The 20,734-nt window shown below is 55.6% G+C and overlaps 1 protein-coding gene across 2 annotated transcripts in view; it reads right to left on the reverse strand.

The window, feature by feature from the left end:
* Window positions 1–20,734, reverse strand: part of EPS15L1 (epidermal growth factor receptor pathway substrate 15 like 1) — a 61,245-nt gene that overhangs the window by 28,657 nt on the left and 11,854 nt on the right. For both annotated transcript variants that reach the window (XM_021706043.1, XM_021706040.1), the window contains exons 8-15: window positions 18,517–18,750; window positions 14,037–14,194; window positions 10,918–11,074; window positions 10,533–10,618; window positions 8,584–8,656; window positions 5,391–5,552; window positions 4,664–4,861; window positions 4,251–4,415 (exon numbers count right to left, since the gene is read on the reverse strand). In XM_021706043.1, the coding sequence (XP_021561718.1) occupies window positions 4,251–4,415; window positions 4,664–4,861; window positions 5,391–5,552; window positions 8,584–8,656; window positions 10,533–10,618; window positions 10,918–11,074; window positions 14,037–14,194; window positions 18,517–18,750 (1,233 nt within the window). The remainder of the gene's footprint in view (window positions 1–4,250; window positions 4,416–4,663; window positions 4,862–5,390; window positions 5,553–8,583; window positions 8,657–10,532; window positions 10,619–10,917; window positions 11,075–14,036; window positions 14,195–18,516; window positions 18,751–20,734) is intronic.

Here is a 20,734-nt window from a genome sequence, read left to right on the forward strand (position 1 = left end):
AGCCCGGCAGGTCGAGGCTGCGGTGGCCGGGAACGGCCGCTGCACTCCAGTCTGGGCGACAGAGTGAGACTCCAACTCAAAAAAAAAAGTCACTGAGTGGAAGCAATCCGGTGTCCACGGACAGACGAAGGGATAAAGACAATGTGGTCCAAATGTGGTCCACCCAAGCAGTGGAGTGTGATTCAGCCTTGAAAAGGCAGGGAATGCTGACCCTGCTACAACAGAGACGAACCTGGAGGACGCCGTGCTCAGTGAGACAAGCCAGACACAAAAGACAGATGCTGTCTGGTTCTATTTTTATGACGCCCCGAGTGTCACAGAGACAGAAGGTAGGTGGGTGCCAGGGCTGGGGAGGGCAATGGGGAGTGTTTAATGAAGTGAAGATGCTCTGGAACTTAGCTGCACAACACTGAGTTGACTTCTCTATGGACCAGCACACCTCAGGACAGGTAAGGTGGCAAATGTCACGTTATGTCTATTTTACCAAAATTTAATTTTTTTAAGTCACTGAGTCAGAAAACAGTTATGCTTTTGGAAATAACATGAAGAAATGTGAAAAGCCCTTAGCAACTGCAGCCGGCCTCATCCCAAGGCATGCCCCCCAGTGGATATGGGCCTCATGGGTATCTGAGAGGGTGGAGCTCCCACACTGAGAAGCACAGGGTGTTTCTGTTCTGTGAGAAAACAGGATCAAGGCAGCTCAGCGCCAGTGTAGCCTCGCCACTTTGCATTTCTAAAAGAAGATGCTTATTTCTAGAAACAAACAAGCATATGTAAACCAGAAGGGAAAGAGGGTTACTTTCCATTTTTACAGTGGAAAACAGCCTGAAGGGGTGGTTTGTAATACAGGGGACAAGGCACTCGATAGAAAAAGCGAGTATGTTTTAGCTCATAGACACACCCTCAGTGAGGATACCAATGTTTTCCTGTGATATTTAGAAAGCAGAATCAATGTTTTGGTGCCAATCTTGGCATCTGTGTGGGCTGGCAAGCCAGCCCAGTACTCCACCTCACTCAAACCAGATGTTAACAAGCCGAGGCTTCCATGAAGACATGACGATGCTTTGGGGCAATGACATCAAAGGTCCACAAGGAAGCCTCTAGCAAGGCTGCTGCCACCCACAGCCGGCTCAGGACACAAGCGGTTCTCAGAGATGCAGGGCTGAGAGAAGCTGCTGGTCTGGGCTGCGAGCGGGCACGAGTGGGCCTGGGGCTCACCCTCAGCTGGGACGGATGAACACGGAAGCGTCTTGCCTGGGATTCACGGAGCCTCCGACCACAGGGCTTCCCAAGGGGGAAACCAAACCGGGTTCTTGGGCAAGTTAGATGTCCACAAGCACCCCACCTGGAGACCACACTGGGACTGTGTGGGTGTCACGGTGCATGAACCAATGGGGCTCTCAGACAGGTGAGTAGTGGGGGACATCCGAGGCTGGCAAGGACTCTCACACTGCACTGTCAGGGAGGGCAACACTTGTTCCGGAAGGACAAAGAGGGACATGACCCAGATAGAGTGGCGAGTTAAGAATGGCAGCTTAGCCTCAGGATGGAAGCTTCTATTAGTCTTTCATTGACATTCGTTTACAAGTGGGTTTTTTTCTTTCTTTTTCCTGGGTGTTTTCAACTGTCACCTGGAAGACTGCCAAAGAGCAGTGTCCAATGGCAGAGAATCTGAACCTCTGGCCGCTGACAGTCCCTGAGGCTATAAATGCTACCCGCCTCCAAGAGGGAGGCTGGGAAGAAACAAGTAGGACTTGAGAGGCTGGGGTCACCAGAGGTGGCTTTGATCCGTCGCAGATTCAGAGAAGACAAAGATGCCACGATTCCACCATCAGCTGAGCACCCACCCAGAAGAACTGACCACCTGCCAACCCGGGGCTGCAAAGCAGGCAGGCGAGTGCCTACAACGTAGGATGAATGGCATGCCCTGCACAAGGGGAAGATGCCTCAAGTGGCAAACTCAGCAACCAGCCTCAAAGCCTGTCTTTCCTCAAAAACTGACACGAAGAACGGACTTGGAGACATGTCCATGACACCCCTCCCGTTAGAAGGGTGCTGGGCAGAGGTACGTGGGCAAACCAGGGTGCTGAGAAAAAGCCCTGACTTGGAGTTTCTGGCAGTTCCCGTGGTGTGAACACTCCCGTCATGCTAGACTCCAAATTACCGAAGGTTTCCCAACCAGCTTACAAGTCCCTATGTGATCATCAGTCTTGGAGAGTCAGTAAGACTGGCTCCGGCCAGGTGCAATGGCTCATGTCTGCAATCCTAGCACTTTGGGAGGCTGAGGTGGGAGGATCGCTTGAGGCCAGGCGTTTGTGACCAGCTGGGACAACCCAGTGAGACCTTGTCTCAGGTTGCCCCTGGGGCTAGATGTGACAGAGATCCGACCTTTCATGACGTAACCTCAGAGAGGTTGGAGTCTAGGGTATTTATTACCTCCTCCCTGCTAGACAGGTTGCCTGGGCTCTGACAAGATGCCAGTATTCTCATGATCAGACAAGAGGCAAGAAGGAAACGCGGTTCTAAGAACTCTGTGTCTCTTGGACGAAGTCATATCGGGCAAGCAAACTTAACACAAAACTTGGTAACTTGGGTAGAACTGTCCACAGAAAGCTCTGAACGCACCACTTTGGATGCACTGTTTTCAGGGACCTAAGCCCCTACCTAACCCCTCCTCTGCTCTGGCGCAGGCTCAAACGTCCAGGAGTAAACAGAACCCCTCTTCAAAGCGTGTATTAAGAAATGGAAACAAACCAGAAGGATGCTTTAAAAACTGTATTTGCACACCAAGACAAAGATGGCTTCCCCTCAGACCAATTTCTAGGCAACACGCCTGACGTCAGCGTTCCAAGAGTAAGTGACGCTCACGCCAGCTTCGCCGCGTAAGAGACGAGCAACAATATCCAGGTGGGTCACTGGCCGCCTGCTGCTGCCGCCCCTCTGCCGGCGGCTTCCGGGGAAACGTACCCCGTGTCCCACCAAAGGGGCACCGAAGAGGAGCTGCTCCCTGCACTGCCAGAAGCTGCGCCGGGACGATGCCGCTTGGGGAACCAAGAGCAGGCCAGGGAGGCAGAAACGCACACCAGAACAGCAGGGCAAAGCAGGAACTCACACACTCTCGAAGGCCGATCGCCCATCACTCAAACGGAGACCAGAAAGCGGAAGAGGGCCCAGGGCGCCCATGGGACAGAGTCTGAGAGGACAGGAGAGGCAGTGCCCAGCGTGGCCAGAGGCCAGAGGCAGGTGAGCTTCCAACAGCATCCTTGAAGCCACCCAGGAGGCAGGAGCCTTCCCGGGAGCTCTTGGGCCTGAAAACTTGGACACTGAAAAAAGAAACTCAAGGAATGAACAGAAGGAGGTGAGTCTCGCGCTTAGAGTGCGAGCTGTTATTATCATGGGGCAGGACCCAAGACATAAACAGGCCAGGAACAGGAGGACTGGGCGCAGCCCGGAAGAATCGCAGAGGGGTTGCAGGCGCACAGCACCACAAGGCGTCAGACCAGCAGCCCGTCCCGTCTGCTCCCCAACAGCATAAAGATGTACTCATTGCCAGATGGCACTGGAAACCGCATGTCCCAGCGCAGGGTGACAACAGCACACTCTGGCATGGACAGGGAGTGATGACCTGAGGAAAATGTCGCTCCTGTCTGGGCCCCGGGGCTCCAGAACCCAAAGAAATCTAAGGGTTGACAACCCCCACCCTGGACCTGATGCAGCCACAGGGCCACGAGGTGGAAACACAGTGCTGAGGTTTTGAACACAGCCTGATCTGCAGCCAACACAGCAATGCCCTGGAGGGCCGCCTGTCATGTATCTAGAGCTTAGCAACACATTTGTTCCTCAAGGTGCTCCCTGCGGAAACACAACGCACACACATATACCTCAAGTTAACAGCGTGTGGGGTTTCCACAATGAGCTGCAATTGATCCAATTTTGACTAAGTTCAGAAACCCTCTGAATTTGGGTAGTGGGCCCTGTGCAAATGCTTCCAGAGGATAGAGGGCTTCACAAAGGGGTTTGCAAAGGATTCAGGCCTATCTTGGGCTTTGCTCTGGACGCCAGGATGGAGCATGGTCACCCACCCTGGCTGCAGGACCCAGTGCGAATGTGCAAAAGCAGCAAAACTAGGAAACAGCCTGTGTGTGGACGGACCATGGCCAACCACGGACAGCTCTGGTGGGGGCTGGAGGCATTCTCTTCACACTGGGGGACCGGAGCCTGGGATTGCAACATGCTTATTCAACCTTTACCATGGCTCCAAAACCGCCCCTCTCTGCCAGGGAGACGCCTTCGCTGAGGCTGGCCAGGTCTGTCAGGCTGGCACCATGGGCCCCATCCAGTGCCTGGTCACACTGCTCAAGGCTCCTGTGGGCTTCCTGGCGGCTCTCATGCAGCTGGGAAAGCTTACTTCTTGCCTGCATAACAGAGACATCACAGCATCAGAAGAGCACATCAGGTGGGACCTCTGCTCCCCTCCCAACTCCGGGCAGTGCCCACGGTCGGAAGTGGAGCAGAGAAGCCAGTCACCAGAAATGAGACAGCACGGCACCATGACATGAGCTTTCTTGCTACCCCAGGAGTCCCTCAGTCTTCCTGCAGCCTTGTGACATCACAGCAGCTCTGTTTGGCAGAAGGTGCTGGCTGCGGCCGCACATGGACATACCTGGTTGATCTCATCCTGCGTGGACCTCAGAGACTTGATGATGGTCTCCAGCTGGGCCCGTCCCGCCTGGATGCTCTGCTCCAGCTGCGTCTCCTCCTGCTGCAGCCGAGTCAGCTCCGACTTGGCCCGATTCAGATCATCCTCCTGCGACTTCAGGTCAGATTCCTGAGACTGGATCTGTGTCTTCAATGAGGAGATCTAAAACAACATGCCAGAGGGACTCAAAATGCGGGCTGAAACAGTGCTCTGCCAGGACCTTTCGCTCCCATGAGACAAGTCTCCCAGGGCAGCAGGTGCTGCGCCCACCCAGACACGTGGCTCCTCACAGGGCACTCCCCACAGCCCAGGATGAGACGCAGTGACAAGGCACACAGGCTCACCCCGATGCGGCAGACACTGCTCTGGAATGGGAAGGGACATGCCTGTGAGCAGCACACAATCTGTCCCCAGGGCCTGAGTGCTCACAGTCTACTAACGCACGGCCTTCCTGGTTTGAGCCAGATGCCCAGAGGAGAGAGGTACCCTAGGACCCCCATGGTGTGGGGTGCAGGCTAGGGGAGATCCTCCACAGGTCCATGGGGACCAAAACCATTCACTTGTCAAACCCGGTCTCTAGGAACAGGCGGGTGACCCCAGGTGACATTTCAAAAAAACTCCACCAAACCAGCAATGTTCTAGCATTCTCTTTCTAGGTAACCAGAGTGCAGAGGAGCCCCTCAGGCCTCACCATCTGTGTCTCATCCTGGCACTTCTGCCGGACGTCACTTAGCATGTCGCGCAGCTTGGCCTTCTGCTGGTCCATCTCGTCCAGGCGATCTTGGGCATCTTGCTTCTGGGCTTCGAGCTCTTGCAAACTGCTGGTTTCACGGTCTAGGTCATTTTGTAATTCCTAGGGAGGAGTCACAGGGATGCATGTGAGGCTGGTAAAAACAAGGCATGACCAAGATGACAAGACTGCAACTTAGGCTGGATCCTGGGGGACCCATGCACACACCTGCAACGTGCATATCTCAGGTGTGCAGCCCCAGCCCTGTCCCTCACCAGCTCCCTCAGCAGAGACTCACTGAGGCCTAAAAGACCAGGTGCTGAGAAGGGGTTGGGTCTGATGAGAACCCCCAGTGACTCCCCAATGATGGACAGGAAAGACACCACCCACAAAGCAAACACATTGGGACAAGAGGTCCCAAGGACCCCCGGGTAGAGAAGACATCCTGAGAAGCAACATTCAGGGTAGACACACCAGGTGTGCAGGTGCCGGCCAGGTGACGAGCCAGAGGCCCAGAGCCCAGTGGAGGGAAGGTGCAGCCCCAAGTGGGGAGAGGCGTTGTGCTGCAGCTGGGGCCAGAGAGTGGATGGCATCAGAGCCACATGCTGCCCCAAGGATGTGTGTGTGGGAAGCAGGGGCACAATGACTCCACATCTAAAGCTCCCTCCACCCCAGAAGATAGACCAGCCCTTTGCCTGATGGGTCCACATCTAGGAAAGGGGCCTTAGAGGTACAGGATGCATGTGAAGACACCATTTCTGTGACAGCAAGATCATCGACAACGCCAATTTCCACTGGGATTGCCTGGAACTTTCCGGCACAGCCCACACTGAGGGATGCCTCAGGCACCGCATCCTCCAAGGTACGATTAGAAGTAAGCAGGACTTGCGGCAGGTACACGGGTACACCACACTCCTGCCATCAGGAAGGAGGGTCCACATGAGGCGCCCCCACCTTTCTGGAGGCCCCACAGGAGCTAAGCGGCACCTCTGGGGAGAGGCACCTGAGGAGAAGGACCTCTAGCCTTGCACTGCACGTCTACCTTTACAACAAAAGACATGCATGACGACTGCAGAAATAGCAAACGGTTGTGGTGAAACGCCTCCCTCCACTGTGTGGAGTGTGCCCCGACGAGTGCAGGGATAGCATGGCAAAGCTTGGGGGTCCAAGAAGAGGAGGCAGCAGGGACCTGGGCAGGATGGAGGCAATGGGAGTGAGGGCAGGGTGGATGTGAGGGCAGTTGTGGGGTGGCGAGGCTGCATCCCAGGGTAGCCTGGGCTCTAGGAGGCTGGTACCATGAGACAGAAGAGCTGGAGGCAGTCCAGGGTCTCTCTACTCTCCACCATGGGGACAAAAGCCTCCTGGCTCTTGGTTCCCCACCTGACTACCAAATCATGCAGGAAACTACTTTGGGGAGTAGAGAAGCTGGGGTCTCTGCTCCCCAAACTCCCTGCCCCTGGCCTTTAATTCAAGGAGTGGATCTGGAGGGAACAATCACGGGGTCACTTCTGGACAAAAACAGAATAGACTGAACTTCACCACATTAAAACTTTTGTGCTTCAAAGGACACTATCAAGAACGTGAAAAGACAACCCACACAATGGGAGCAGACCCCTGCAAGTCAGATCTACCAAGGGACATTCTACTCAAGAAACTACTTAAAGCGCTCTTACAATCAGTTATGAAAAGACACCCAATAGAAAAGCTGGCAAGGTATCTGAACTGACTTTCTCCAAAGATACACAAATGGCTAATGAGCTCATGAAGAGGTACTCAACGCTAGCAGGAAGGCACCCGGGATGTGCAATCCAGCTACGGTGAGGCCCACTCCACACGCCCTGGGACAGCCAGCACAGGGCGGCAAACAGCAAGTGCCGGCAGGCTGTGGAGACCTGGAGTCCAGGCATGGTGCGTGGGAACATAAGACGGCATGACCACCTGGGAAACAGGTGCTCCTGGTCAGTCTAACAGTTATCGCAGGGCCCACATTTCGCTCCTAGGTGCACACCCAAGAGATGTGAAAGCAGATGTTCACACAAAAACTTCCACGCAGTATTCCTAGCAGCAGCATCACAACAGCCAGAAGGTGGGAAAACCCGAAATCCTAAACCCTATCAACAGATGGAGGATAAACACAGCACGGCCCTGCCACAGACTGAGGACGACTCGGTCACAGAAAGGAGCAAGGCGCTGGCACAGGCCATGGCAAGGACAGCCTCAGACACACGGCGCCAAGTGAGAGAAGCCAGACAGAGAAGCCGCATCGTGCGTGACTCCATAGGCAGCAAAGTCCAGAATGGGCACATCCACAGAGGCAGGAGGCAGACTGGTAGTTGTCAGGGGCTGGGAGTGGGAGGAGGAGAGAATGGGGAATGAGCGTTAATGGTACGGGGCTTGTTTTGGGCTGATGGAAACATTCTGGAACTAGACCAAGGTGATAATTAAGCAACACAGTGAATATACTCACAACCACTGAACTGTATGCTTTAAAAGAGTACATTTTATGACAGGTGAAGAATACAGTCATCCCTCAGTACTGGCAAGGGACTGGTACCCAAATCCTTGGATGCTCGAGTCCCCAATATAAATGGTAGTATTTGCATGTAACCTACACTCATCTTCCCACGCACTTGAAATCATCTCTAAATCACTCATAATACCTAATACAATGTAATAGCTGTTATACTGCATTGTCTTATTAATTTAGATTATTTTTTATTGTTTTTTTTTTTTCCAAATATTTTCGATTTGCAGTTGGTTGACTTAATAACCCAGATATGGAGGGCCAACTGTATCTCAATTTAAAAAAAAGAGAAGCCGGGAGAGAAGAGGGGCACACTTCATCAATAAGGGTGCCTGATCTCAAACCAGGTGAAATGGGGACCAAAGGGAGGCCCAAACTTTACCTGTACAATGATCATTTGTATACCCAATCCTGAATTGTACATCACATCTTTAAAATTTTTAAAATAAATACATAAAATAAAAATAATAAAAATTTTTAACTAAAAAAAGAAGCCCTGTCCATGGCTACAGGTGACTTCTAAAAACTCAGGGAGAAGCCCTCACAAGTCCATGTCTCTACCTGGTGCAGGCTCCCGGTCCTCCTGCCACTAACGCAAAAGCAGACTCAACCCACTGGGCCACGCCTCACCTGGACCTCGCTGGTTTTCTGCCTGATGGCCTCCTCCTTATCTCTAATGTCCTGTTCCAGCGAGTACTTCTCTCTGATCGTTGAAAAACATTTTAAGGAAACACAGAATGAATAAGAACTCCCAAGACCCGATTCCACGCATCCCACAAAACCCACCCATGCTAGCCCCTCTGCTGGCAGAAGTGTAAGAATGACCCCGGCTGCTTGCCCTGTCAGCCCCCTTTCAACTGAGCGTGGACCTGAGATCAAGGAAGGCACCGCTCCAACACACTCACCCTCTATAGCCAGAGCATGTCTCTACCTGGCAGCCAAGAGGCTATCAGAGACACCTGTGCTGACAAGGACCAAAGCCCTGCTGACTGTGAAGGTGAAGGGCTGCAAGAGGTGGAGCGCGAGTGGCCTGGAGGGGAGGCCTTTGGCCAACACCCTGCATTGAAAAGGAGACTTTGGAGCCTGGCTGCAGGAAATGGAGTGAGCCTGGAAGTGGGTTCTCACCAGAGCCCCATAAAGAGGCCAGCCCAGCTGACACCCTGACCTCTGCCTCAGGAGAACCCGGGCCCACCTGGACTTGTGTACCTCTGTGTGGTTTTGGTGATGTTACATGGCAAGAGAAACCAACACTACACCCTGTGTCCGCAGGGGAACCTAGCCCTGCACGACAAGGCCCCTCTGGGACACTCAGCCAGATGGGCGCCCATGGTCATCGAATGCTCATGTCCACCGTCTGGTAGCCAGCAGTGTCTCGCCCTCTTACGCTCAGCTCTTCACGGCTGTCTGGAGGCACAAGGAGCATGCACTCCAAACGAGGGATACTCCAGGCAGCCTGCTCAAGGTGGCTGCAGGTCCAACTCCCCCATATGGTGCCCACACACGCTTGCCTGTCACCTTGTAGGGAACAAGGCTCCTGGCTGCCCGAGGCCCCCGGGCCTGACTCAGATACCAGCGGCCCCCCTGAGACTTTGAGCCTTGTGTTATAGAGGCTCCCTCCACACTTGGCCTCCTGGTCCCGATTCTTGGGCCTGCTCAAGCTCTAGGACACGGGCCCTCTGTCCTCCCAAACACCTCGGCCTTGTTGGGTGCACATGCTGACCCATGGTTTGGGAGACACGGCCCTGGGAGCCAGGACGGACGGGAGCCATCACTGGGCTGAAGGTGGAGTGGGAGGTCTGGCCCACGTTGAGGCTGAGGCTCTGTGACCAGGTACCCCCTTGACTCCCTCAAGTCCTAACCTGCCTCTGCTCATCAGGGCTGCTGACAGTTGGGAAACAAGTCCAGCAGGCCTGGGGAGGCTATGCCTCTGGAAACAACCCACGGACCCTCTGGCCACGAGCAGGGCCCAGGCCACTCTGGCATGGAATGGCCCTTTTCATTTTCAGGCAAGTCAACACCCCCTTTCCCAACGAAGGCAAAATGCCTTTGGGCTCCTCTGTCTGGTACCCCCTAAATCACTGGCATCCATCTTCCCCCAGAATTAGCAGGAAGGAGGTTGCTGCTTCTGAAGAGGCTCTGTGGGGGGGGTCTGGAAGTGATGTCTTTCTTTATGCTGTACTCTGAGAGAGCAGGCAGTCTGTCTACAGCCTCACAAAGCATGTGAGGAAACTGAGGCAGTGGTCACAGGGAGTAGGGCCAGAGACCTGGACGTGGGGCCCTTTCACATCCCTGCGGCTCCGTGCCATGGGTGCTCTGTCCACCCAGGACAGCCAGGCCTTCTTGGTACTAAAGGGGGCTGTTGCATGAGGCTGAGACCACAGCTGCAGTGGGTTCAGGCTGACAGGGACTCGAACAGAAGGTCATTCTCCCAGTCGCTGAAGCCAGGTCGGGAGCCTGAAGAATCTGTGTCTGTCCTTCCTTCTGAACAACCCCGTGAGAATCATGCTTCCATACATGTCTCTGGTATTCACAATTCTCAGGTACACTCGAGCCCTGAGGGGAGAGCCATCCCAACATACCTCTGGAGCTGCGCAATCTCCTGGCTGATGTCATCCAGTTCCTTCACGCCAGTGAACTCCCCAGAGCCCAGAGAGCTTGAGCTGTCCTGGAATCAAACCCGGGCTCAGATCACTGACAGCAACTGACACCCCCGGCAGCAGGGAGGAGCAGAGCTAAGTCACCCTAGGCCACAGTGGGGGGAGACCAGGGACCAAGTCAGCTCTTAGGCCACAGGGGGAGGCAGCAAGAGCACGGCCAGCAGCCTGGGGACGAGTCGGGCCGCCCAGCCACTCAGGCCCTAGAGGAAGGCCAGACTCTGGGACTCACGCGGGCCACCAGCGCCCCCTCGTGGCAGGAGGTAGGAGGGATGTGAACACGACCAGGGTGTGGCTGGAGTCTACTCACCGGGATGGGGGTGCCTCTCTCAGAGGGGGGGATCATGTCAGGTGAGAGGACTTGTGGGGGGTCGATGCCTTTGCTGACCTTCTGTTGAATGAAGTGCATAGCTAACGCAAATTGGTCTTTGCTTAACTTCCCCGTCTGCCTCGTATCGGCCAGGGCCCTGGGAAAAACGCAGGGAAGCTCATTACACATCACAGCGCTGGACTTGCCTATGAGGTGGACACGGGCCCCTGATCCCACACTCTTTAAACAAGGACAACAGAAGCCACAGCGGGGCATGGCGGCCAGCCCCCGCTCCTCTTCTGTTTAACATTCTGTTCCTGGGAAGCAGGCCCAGGCCCCACCTCCAGCGCCCCTACCCAAGGGGGTGTGAAACAGGGGTTCTCCCCAGGCAAGGGAAGCTCTGGCCCCTCCCCACAGGCTGTGGAACCAACCACAGACGCCCTCACAAGTGTCCAACAGAGGGACGCAACCAGCTCTCCCCTCTCGGCTATCTTGTGTGGGAGGTGGGCTGTGGGGCTGCACTAAGCGGAGACCGGCCTCCCAGAAACACGAGGCTGTGGCCCTGCATCCACACTCTCCAGTCTTCAGCCTGCTCCTGCAGCCCTACACTATCCGATGGCCTGAACTCCCCGTTTTCAACAAGGACAGCAGCAGCATTGCGGGTTGTCCGCAGGGTGGGGGCGGGAAGCTCAGCAACCAGTCTCCCTCTCCTGCTGCGGGCTGAATGTTTGTGTCCTCCCAGATCCCTGTGCGAAATCCTCACCCTCAACGTGATGGTATTAGGAGGTGGGCCTTTGGGAGGTGATGGGGTCATGAGGGTGGAGTCTCCCATGAGGGATCAGCACCCTTACAAGAGAACTCGCTCTGCCCTTTCTGCCACGAGGATGCAGTGAGAAGGCGGCCATCTGCAAACCAGGATGTGAGCCCTCACCAGCGCAGGTGTGCCAGCACCTTACCCTTGAGGGGCAGTCCCCAGAGCTGGGAAAGACGCCTGCTGTTTAAGCCACCCATTTACAAGGCTCCTGGCTGCCCGAGGGCCCCCGGGCCTGACTCAGATACCAGTGGCCCCCTGAGACTTCGAGCCTTGTGTTATAGAGGCTCCCTCCACACTTGGCCTCCTGGTCCTGATTCTTGGGCCTGCCCAAGCTCTAGGACACGGGCCCTCTGTCCTCCCAAACACCTCGGCCTTGTTGGGTGCACATGCTGTCCCATGGTTTGGGAGACACGGCCCTGGCAGCCAGGACGGACAGGAGCCATCACTGGGCTGAAGGTGAGTGGGAGGTCTGGCCCACGTTGAGGCTGAGGCTCTGTGACCAGGTACCCCCTTGACTCCCTCAAGTCCTAACCTGCCTCTGCTCATCAGGGCTGCTGACAGTTGGGAAACAACTCCAGCAGGTAGCTTGCCACAGCAGCTCAAATGAACTGAGACCCTCCTTCAGTGCCCAAAAGGTGTTACCACAGGGCACAGCGCATTGCACAGGACAACCCTGGCCCACAGGGCTCTCTGGTGTCCTGAGACAGGACAAGCAGCATGCATACTGAGGCACACAGGGTCTTGGGGAGTTTGGGCGAGAAGCCCCACAGCTCTCAAGGCAATCAAGGAGTCAGCAGCGAAGGGAAGGAAAGCCTGGCGCTGCGGGATGCGGCCTGGACACCCGTGGAAGCTCTGCCTCCAGCCACACCACTCCCTCAAAACGGGCTCCCGTGCCACCTCATGTGTAGTCACTGCAGAAGCTGTGACAGCTGGGAGGACCGGGACATTCCAGCAGACAGAGCCACCTGTGAAGGGACCTGGAGAGCGACGAGATCTCGGAGCGTTGCTCGACAGGCTGTGGAAGATGCCTCGCTGTGGGCAGTTTGAGGTTGAGGACAAGACTGTTTCACACCACTGGCCTCTCAGGGGTCCACAGCCAGCTCCTGGGCGCCTGCTGCCCCTCCCCCCCGCCTCTTCTTTGCTCTACCTGCCTCAAGGAGCATCGTGTGTGGAGGGTTCCAAGAAAGAGGATTTACTCTGCCAGCATCCAACCTGCAAATGCCAGACCCGTCGGGAAGGAGCAGCCACCACAGGGGCAAGGTCTCTGCCCCAGGACGCTGCAATCCCTCTCGGCAGCCGTCTCCACACAGGCTGTACTCCACCCCTCGCCACCAGCAGATACACCTTGACTGTGGCCTAACTGTCCCAGAGATCGCCGTCCATTACAGCCCTTGCCTCCCTGAGTGGAGCAGCCCGCCCGTTCCTCCTGACCCAGCTAGAGTTGGGATTTCACCATGTCACACGTCAGGCACACGCTGGCCCACACAACACGGACTCCTCTCCTTGGACGGCCCCTTTACGTGGCATTCAAGGCGCCACCGCACCATCCCAGAGCTGCATGTGCACACTACTCGGGACAACGAGGCCACTGGGCTTCACTGGCTTCTCAAGGGAGCCCTGGGTCGAAGGGGATGAGAGCCACTGTCCCTGGCCAGAGGGAGACAGCTCCGCCATTGGGTGCTGGTGGGGGCCAGCTGGCTCTTGGGCCCAGGAACGCACTTCATAGCGGGGACATCTGTGGATAGTCACTAAGGATGGTCACTTCCCTTCAACCACCAAGTTGCATACTGAGTCCAATGTTCTGCTCGGGGGGTCCGCCTTGAGACTGCATGGAATCCTCTCCTCTCTGCACTTCCCAAGTGAGCCCCTTCCTCAGGCCCCGGGCTCCGAGGACAGGCTCAAACGGGAGCGTCCCCCCAGCTGCTACGGCAGGAACCTACCCCTGGAGGCTGGCAGGCGGAGGCTGGCTCCAGGCCTGCCCTGAGGCACAGAGGGGGGGTCTCGCCCTCCCGCCAGGAGCTGGGCACCAGCCTTCCAGAGCAGGGCCACCGAAGGGAGGTGGCACAACCTGATGCACAGGCCTGGGCTGGAGCCTCTGAGGCTAGGCCCTGCTAGAAGCTGCGTCACCAGCAAGAACCAGCCAGCTACTCAATCAAGGGGCCTGGAGCACTGGAGAAGGACCGGGTGGGACCCCTGAGGATGGCCTGACCTGCCAGGATACAGTGTTATCACCAGGAGAGTGATAACACCAGACACAGTGGAAGCCTAGACACAACGCAGCACCCCCTGCCCACCCTCACCTTACCATATGTGTGCCAGAAGGCTCTGGGTGAGGCCAGAGTGCATGAAGATCTCCTTCACCTCCTGGCCGCTCACGTAGCCGTCCAGGTCCAGGTCAGTCTTCAGGAATATCTCGTCAAAACGCATCTTATCAGTCACTGGCACCACCCAGCTCACTGCAGGCTGAAACGGCATTTCACAAAGGCTAATCTGGAAGCTTTCTGGATTGCTTTTCACATCTTTTTTTTTTTTGAGTTGGAGTCTCACTCTGTCGTCCAGACTGGAGTGCAGTGGCCGCTCCCAGCCACTGCAGCCTCGACCTGCTGGGCTCTGGCGATCCTTCCGCCTCAGTCTTCCGAGTAGCCGGAACGACAGGCACGCGCTACCATGCCCGGCAGATTTTTTATTTATTGTAGAGATGAGGTCTCGCCAAGTTGCCCAGGCAGGTCTTGAACCCGTGGGCTCAGGCAATCCACTCACTCAGCCTCCCAAAGCGCTGGGATTACAGGCTGAGCCACCGAGCCCGGCTTCACATGCTTTTTACAGGCGGGACGATTAAAGTGCTCTCACACACAGGTGGCATCAAACTTCACATGTGGACAACTGCAGGAGCCCAGAGGGCAGACAGGATCCACATTTGGAAAGTGGGGAAACTGAGGCTGAGAGAGGCTGATATCAGCCCCATCGAGTTGTCACCCTGTGCTCCTTCTGTTTAGAGGGAGGTAAGACCCTGTGGTCTGTCTACCAACAGCCCTTTCACCCCCACCTGGGGTGTGAAGAGAGGCTTCTTACACACAGGGAAGACCCTGTGAAGTATATTTTGGAAGGACCATCTCCTGAGAGCCAGCCTGGTCCATAGCCAGCCTCAGAGAAGTCTTTGGCTTCTCTGCAGCCTGCTGGGTGTTCCAAGCTTCCCTAGACCATCCTTCTACATCCCTGACCCCATTCCCATTCCCCAACCAAGATCCCCCCCCAAAGTGTCAGTACACGCACGTCACTGACAAGTAACAAATGGGACCCATTACCCATGAGGACCACTATCCACAAGGAGGGCCCACCCACAAGGACCCACCACCACCCACGAGGACCCATCACCCCCCACAAGGACCAGGAGGGCCCACTCCTACCCATAAGGACACACCACCACACACGAAGACACATCACCACCCATAAGGACGTACCACCACCACCCACGAGGACACACCAACACCCATGAGGACCCACGACCACCCACAAAGACAAGCCACCACCTGTGAGGATCCATCACCACCCACGAGGACCCACCACCACCCACAAGGACACACCCCACTCACGAGGACATACCACACACGAGGAGGCACCACCTAAGAGGGCCCACCACCTCTCAGGCAGAAGGAGCTGAGAGCTTGGCGCAGGACAAGGTTCACAGCCGCTGGGCCATCGGCTGCCCGTGTGGCCTCCACCTCCTGCTCACTGTTACTTAGGAGGCAAATGACACTGTGGGTCAACCAGGCCTGGCCACCTCCTGGTTCAGAGACCCTGAGGCCCAGGACATGTGAAGCCAGGCTCCTTCTGGGGCTGACTCTGCTGTGTCACCTTGGGCCTTCAGCCCGCTTGTCACAAGGCTCACAGCTGTTTCTGCCCTGGATTCTGGAGACACTGTTTTGCGTTGGGTTAATTTTTAAAAATAATTAATATTTACCCAAGACTCCTTTTAAACAGTTTCATCACAGCAGCAACAAGAATATGAACCTAAATGAGCTGACCTAGAGGGTGTGGGATCTGGGCAAGAGGATGGGAACCCGGGCCCAAGGGACAGCCCGCTACAGCACTGCGCCACCAAGGAGCTGCCGCCGTTGCCGCCTGCCCCCCTTCGGTGTCCCGCCGCAATGCTGGAAACTGCCCCCTAAGAGCTGATCCCGTCGGGTAAGAACGGACTGCTCTAAGAGGTGACAACCCAAAGGTGTCACAAGTGTCACGGAAGAAAAGGGACTTGTGGCCAGCCTGGGAGACAAGGGGCCGGCGCGTCCACTTTCTATGAGCATGTCTCCCACCGTATCCAGATCCAGCGGGATCTGGAGGTGAGCACCGTGGATGTGGAAACAAGCCTGGGAAGTCAGCTTGACCCAGACCACGGCAGCCACGTGGCCCAGACCGGGCTAGTCCCGGGCTCTCGGGCAGGGAGTAGGTGTGGTTCAGAACAGCAAGGAATGTGTCAAAACCTATGGGCCTTCCATGACCAAGGCAGATTTGGTATCTGACACATACAAGAGACAAAATTAATTTTAAAAAGAAAGAAGAAAAAGTTATGAACCTGCTCAGCCAAAGCTTATGTGGTGTGAGACAGCCAAGTCCCAACTATGGATTTCATCACATGGACTGTGTAGGCTGCTCGAGGCCTGTGGTGGGTCAAGGTCAGGACTCTTGAGGAGGAAGGGTCCAGTGGCCTGAGCCAACCAGGGTCACACAGAGGTAAACAGGCAGACAGGCTGAGCTGAGGGGGAAGGGTTTCTGGGTCCTAAGAAGTCACAGCTCTGGGATGACAAGAACCTAATGCTGGTGCAAACAAAAACACTGCCTGAACTCTGGGAGCTCAGGGTACGCTGGCAGCATGACTGATGTCAACCTGACCACAAACCACCCTGGGGCGGCCCCCACTGTGGCCACCGCAGCTCCGAGTGAGGGATACCAAGGCCCTGGGGCTGGATGTGGCTACCCAGCCATGAAGGCAGAAGTGGACAGCCCCTCAGAGGGAGCCAAACAGTCCAGTCTGGAGATGAGTAAAGTGGGGGAGGGAAGCACATCGATGGCAGGTCCCTGGAAACTCCTGTTTTCATGGCTATGATCCCACCAGCTGCCTGCTCTTGGGGAGGAGCTGCCCCCTCCCATTTGCTCCAAAGTGGGCCACTGGTAAGATTGGTCTAGTTGGGGGTGGTCAGCATGCTCCCAGTCTCTGATGAGACCATGAGACTACCAGGGAGAGGTCATGAAACTGCTACCCTGGGCTCTCCAGGGAGCTCAGTCCACCAGTTCCTGTGGATAAGACACGCCTCTTGACCTGACTGTCAGTACCCAATAAGAACCCTGGCAAGAGACACCTACTCAGAAGGCCAAGGCGGGAAGATCGGTTAAGGCCAGGAGTTCAAGACCAGTCCGGGCAACATAGCAAGACCCTGTTTCTACAAATACATAAATAAATAGCTTGAAAGATTTTCTGCTGACACAGAGTGCTAAGCCAACTCCGAAAACAGCTCGGGCAGGTTCTAAGCAGCCCAGCCTTGGCCTCCTCTTTGATCCCACGCCGCTGGTCCCTGGCTCACCCTGCCCTTCCTCCTCCTTCTAGAATGTGCCAGGGGCTCCCGCATCAGAGCCTGGTGAGGGCTAGACCTTGATGGCTTCTTGTCACTCAGGCTCCAGCCCAATGTGACTTCGTCAGTGGCCTTCTAGCTGGCCCACCTGCAGCAGGCCCTCCCACCCCAGCACCTCCAGGCTAGCCACCTGCTTACATCGGTCTGGCTTTCCTCAGTTTACTGATCTGCTTGTCATCTACCCTCTGTGGAGGGCAGAAGCCCCACATGGCCACTGGGCGACCCGGACCCCAGAACGTGCCAGGCGTGGCTGGGCTGGGCGAAGAGCCCACTGGGCCACCTGGACGCTGGGCTTGTTAAGTTCATCACGGGAAGCTCCTGGAGCAGAACTGGACACCGTGGTCCCGGCGCCCCCCCAGGTTGGGGGGGGGGGTGCGTCGGAGCCACGTCAGGCTGGCAGCCTCTGGGATCCCTCGGGTCCCTCTTTCAGACCCAACGGCATGACACGTGTCCCACAGTCCACTTAACAGCCCCACAGAAGTGAGGCAAATCGAACACGCAACTTCACAGACACGTCATGTGCAGAAGAAATGCTGAACAAGCCTCTCTCGTCTTGTCCCCACTTCTTGCACCCACAGTCAGGCTGGTGACAAAGCAGGATCTAGACGTGGCGTTCCGCCACCTCCTGCATGCTTCAGAACGCCCGAAAACCGCCCTCTTCTGATGAGCCTATCACGCTGCTACATTTGCCAGACTCAAACTGTCGTTTTGACACGAGGTGAGGCTGTGGGAGGAATGGAGCCACCACGTCCTCCCAACACAAGGCAGATGCCCCCTCGCTGCCCCATCACTTACCACAGGTGTGCTGGGCGCCTCCCTGTAACAGGGGCAGTCCCAGGCGCCAACATCCCCACCAAACACCCACGCGGTTTTAACCAGGAGCGACAGGACAGGCACCACATAAACAATCCAGAACAGGCAAGGCCAGAACCACACGGGGGCTGTGCTGAGCAGAGACGGGGGGAGGGACCAGCAGGCGGCGCGGACGGGTGTTCACAGAGGGTGTGTATGTGCATGCAAGGAAGAAAGCTCATTCGGAGTCCCTGTAGTAGATGTCTACTCAAAGATTTAATCCCAAACTTGATCTCTCTGGGGGTGCACATTGAGCCACCCAAGAAGGCCACCTTGTGCGAAGGCTTGAGCGCCAAGGGCCCATACCTGCGTCTGCTTGCCGCTGTGCTTGGGGGACAAGCTCCCCGCGCTGTTGAGGCTGCTGACACTGCCGTGGGATGGTGTGGAGCGCAGGCTGTCTTTGGGCGGGGGGCTGGCGGGCAGGACGGGGACCGCGCCGGGAAACACAGTCTTCTTCCTCTTGGCGGGTGGGATGAGGGACGGGGGCAGGACAGAGGGCACGGGCTCCTTCTCGAGGGCGCGGTACACCAAGTGCATGGCCTGCAGGAGCAAGAGAGCATGGCGCTGGGGCACTACAGCATGACAGAGCCCGTGAGGACCCTGCCAAGCTGGCCAGATGGAAACAGCCTCTTCTGAAGAGCTATCTTCCTGTGTGTACCTTTCCAAGACATCTGTTTTCAGTTTTTAAAAAATGTTTTTTAAAGATAAGGTTGCATTCTGTTGTCCAGGCTGGAGTGCAGTGGTGTGACCATAGTCTGCCACAGCCTCAAACTCCTGGACTAAAGAGATCCTCACGCCTCATCCTCCCAAATAGCTGATGCCACCACTCAGGGCCCAAGACGTTTGCTGAGTTACCTAAGACTGAAACGAGCACAGAAAAACTTCATCTCTTGGCCACTTGGGGGGGGCACCAGCTCCAGGGCTGGTGACTTCCAAAGTCTAAACACCATGAGGAGGGCAGCCCATACGTCAAGGTATTCAGAAGCTGTTCTGGCTCCTCAGAAAGCTGAGACAGGAGGACTGCTCAAGCCCAGGAGTTCAAGTCTAGCCTGGGAAACCGAGGCCAGACCCCATCTCTACAAAAATTTTTTTTAAAAAGTCATGGAGATGTGGAAAATGACACCAAAGGGCATGCTATCCTCGCCAGGTGGGGAAAATAAACTCTGTCTAAAACAAGGGCTTGAAAGTCCACTTGAAAATGTAACAAAAACAAAGCAAAATCACAGCCCTACTCCCTTCAAGAGTATGCAAGTCATAACTGCACAGAGAACAGATCAGCAGTTCAGGTAAAATTCATGGTCACTGCAAAACTAGTATTAAATTCAGCTAGTGATAAAAGGACATGCAAAGTGACACCATTCTGAGACCCATTATAGATCAAGCTGAAGTGTGGCTGAAAAGATGAGAGACGATCCCAGCAAAAGAGAAGCGGAAGTCTAGGGCTCGTGGGGCCACGTGGGGACAGGCGGGTTCCGGTGCCTGCACACTCCCAGCCGGCTACCACGTCGCCAGGGCCATCCCCACGGGTCGCTCGACGACACAAGCGCAGGCAGAAGAAACACACGTAACACATGGTGAGGGGCTGGGGAGACATCAGTGTCTGGTAAGGGCAGTGGGTCCGCTGGGAGGTAAGTGACCGCTTCCTATGGCACGAATGTGCTGACGCCCTGACCCACATACTCAAAGAGGGGTACACAGTGAGTTTCACGTCACACGCATCTCACCACCAAAAGTCAAATAAGGCTGGACACAAGGGCTCACACCTGTAATTCTAACACTTTGGGAGGTGGAGGCAAGAGAACTGCCTAAGTCCAGGGGTTTAAGACCAGCCTGGGAAACTTGGCGAGACCTCATCTCTACAATTTAAATCAAAAAATTTAGTCGGGCATGGTGGTGTGAGCCTGTGGTTCCAGCTACTTGGAAGGCTGGGGTAGGAGAATTGCCTGAACCCAGCAGGTCGAGGCTGTGAGCATGCTGCTGCACTCCAGCTTGGGTGACATAAGACTCCGACTCAAAAAAAAAAATCAAGTCAATAATGGACAGCCAGTGACAACAGGGTGAGCGGAGAAGCCTAGAAAACACTCAAGGAAGAAAGGCAGACCAAAGCTCCCCCATGGGGAAGAACACCCTCGGCAGGGCACCAGGAGCATGTGAGCTGCAAGGGTCCCTCGCTTCCTCAGACTTCAGCAGACGACTTGTGTTCCAGGGCTCTGACCCATAAAGAAAGCAGAGTCATCACAAGTTCCCATTCACACGTGCTGTCAAGTCACATTCTACATATGTCTACAGTCCCCAGGATAAAAGATGGCTACTGTCAGGTGTTCTACAACTTGGGAATTCCATACAATTAGCAGGTTGGTTGCGGGGGTTGGCTGGGGTTGGGCTGAACTCGATTACTATTTATTGAAGCATCATCCTTAACTGCAAGGGGCTACCATTCCACTTTGCGATTTAACGGAACGTGCAAGTGAGTAAATCCCAGTAATGGCAGAGAAAGGCCAAAGATGTGAGGGAAGGAATTGGA

Source organism: Carlito syrichta, unplaced genomic scaffold, assembly GCF_000164805.1.
Source record: "Carlito syrichta isolate Samal-C Ts95f unplaced genomic scaffold, Tarsius_syrichta-2.0.1 Scaffold115613, whole genome shotgun sequence".
Lineage (NCBI taxonomy): Eukaryota > Metazoa > Chordata > Mammalia > Primates > Tarsiidae > Carlito > Carlito syrichta.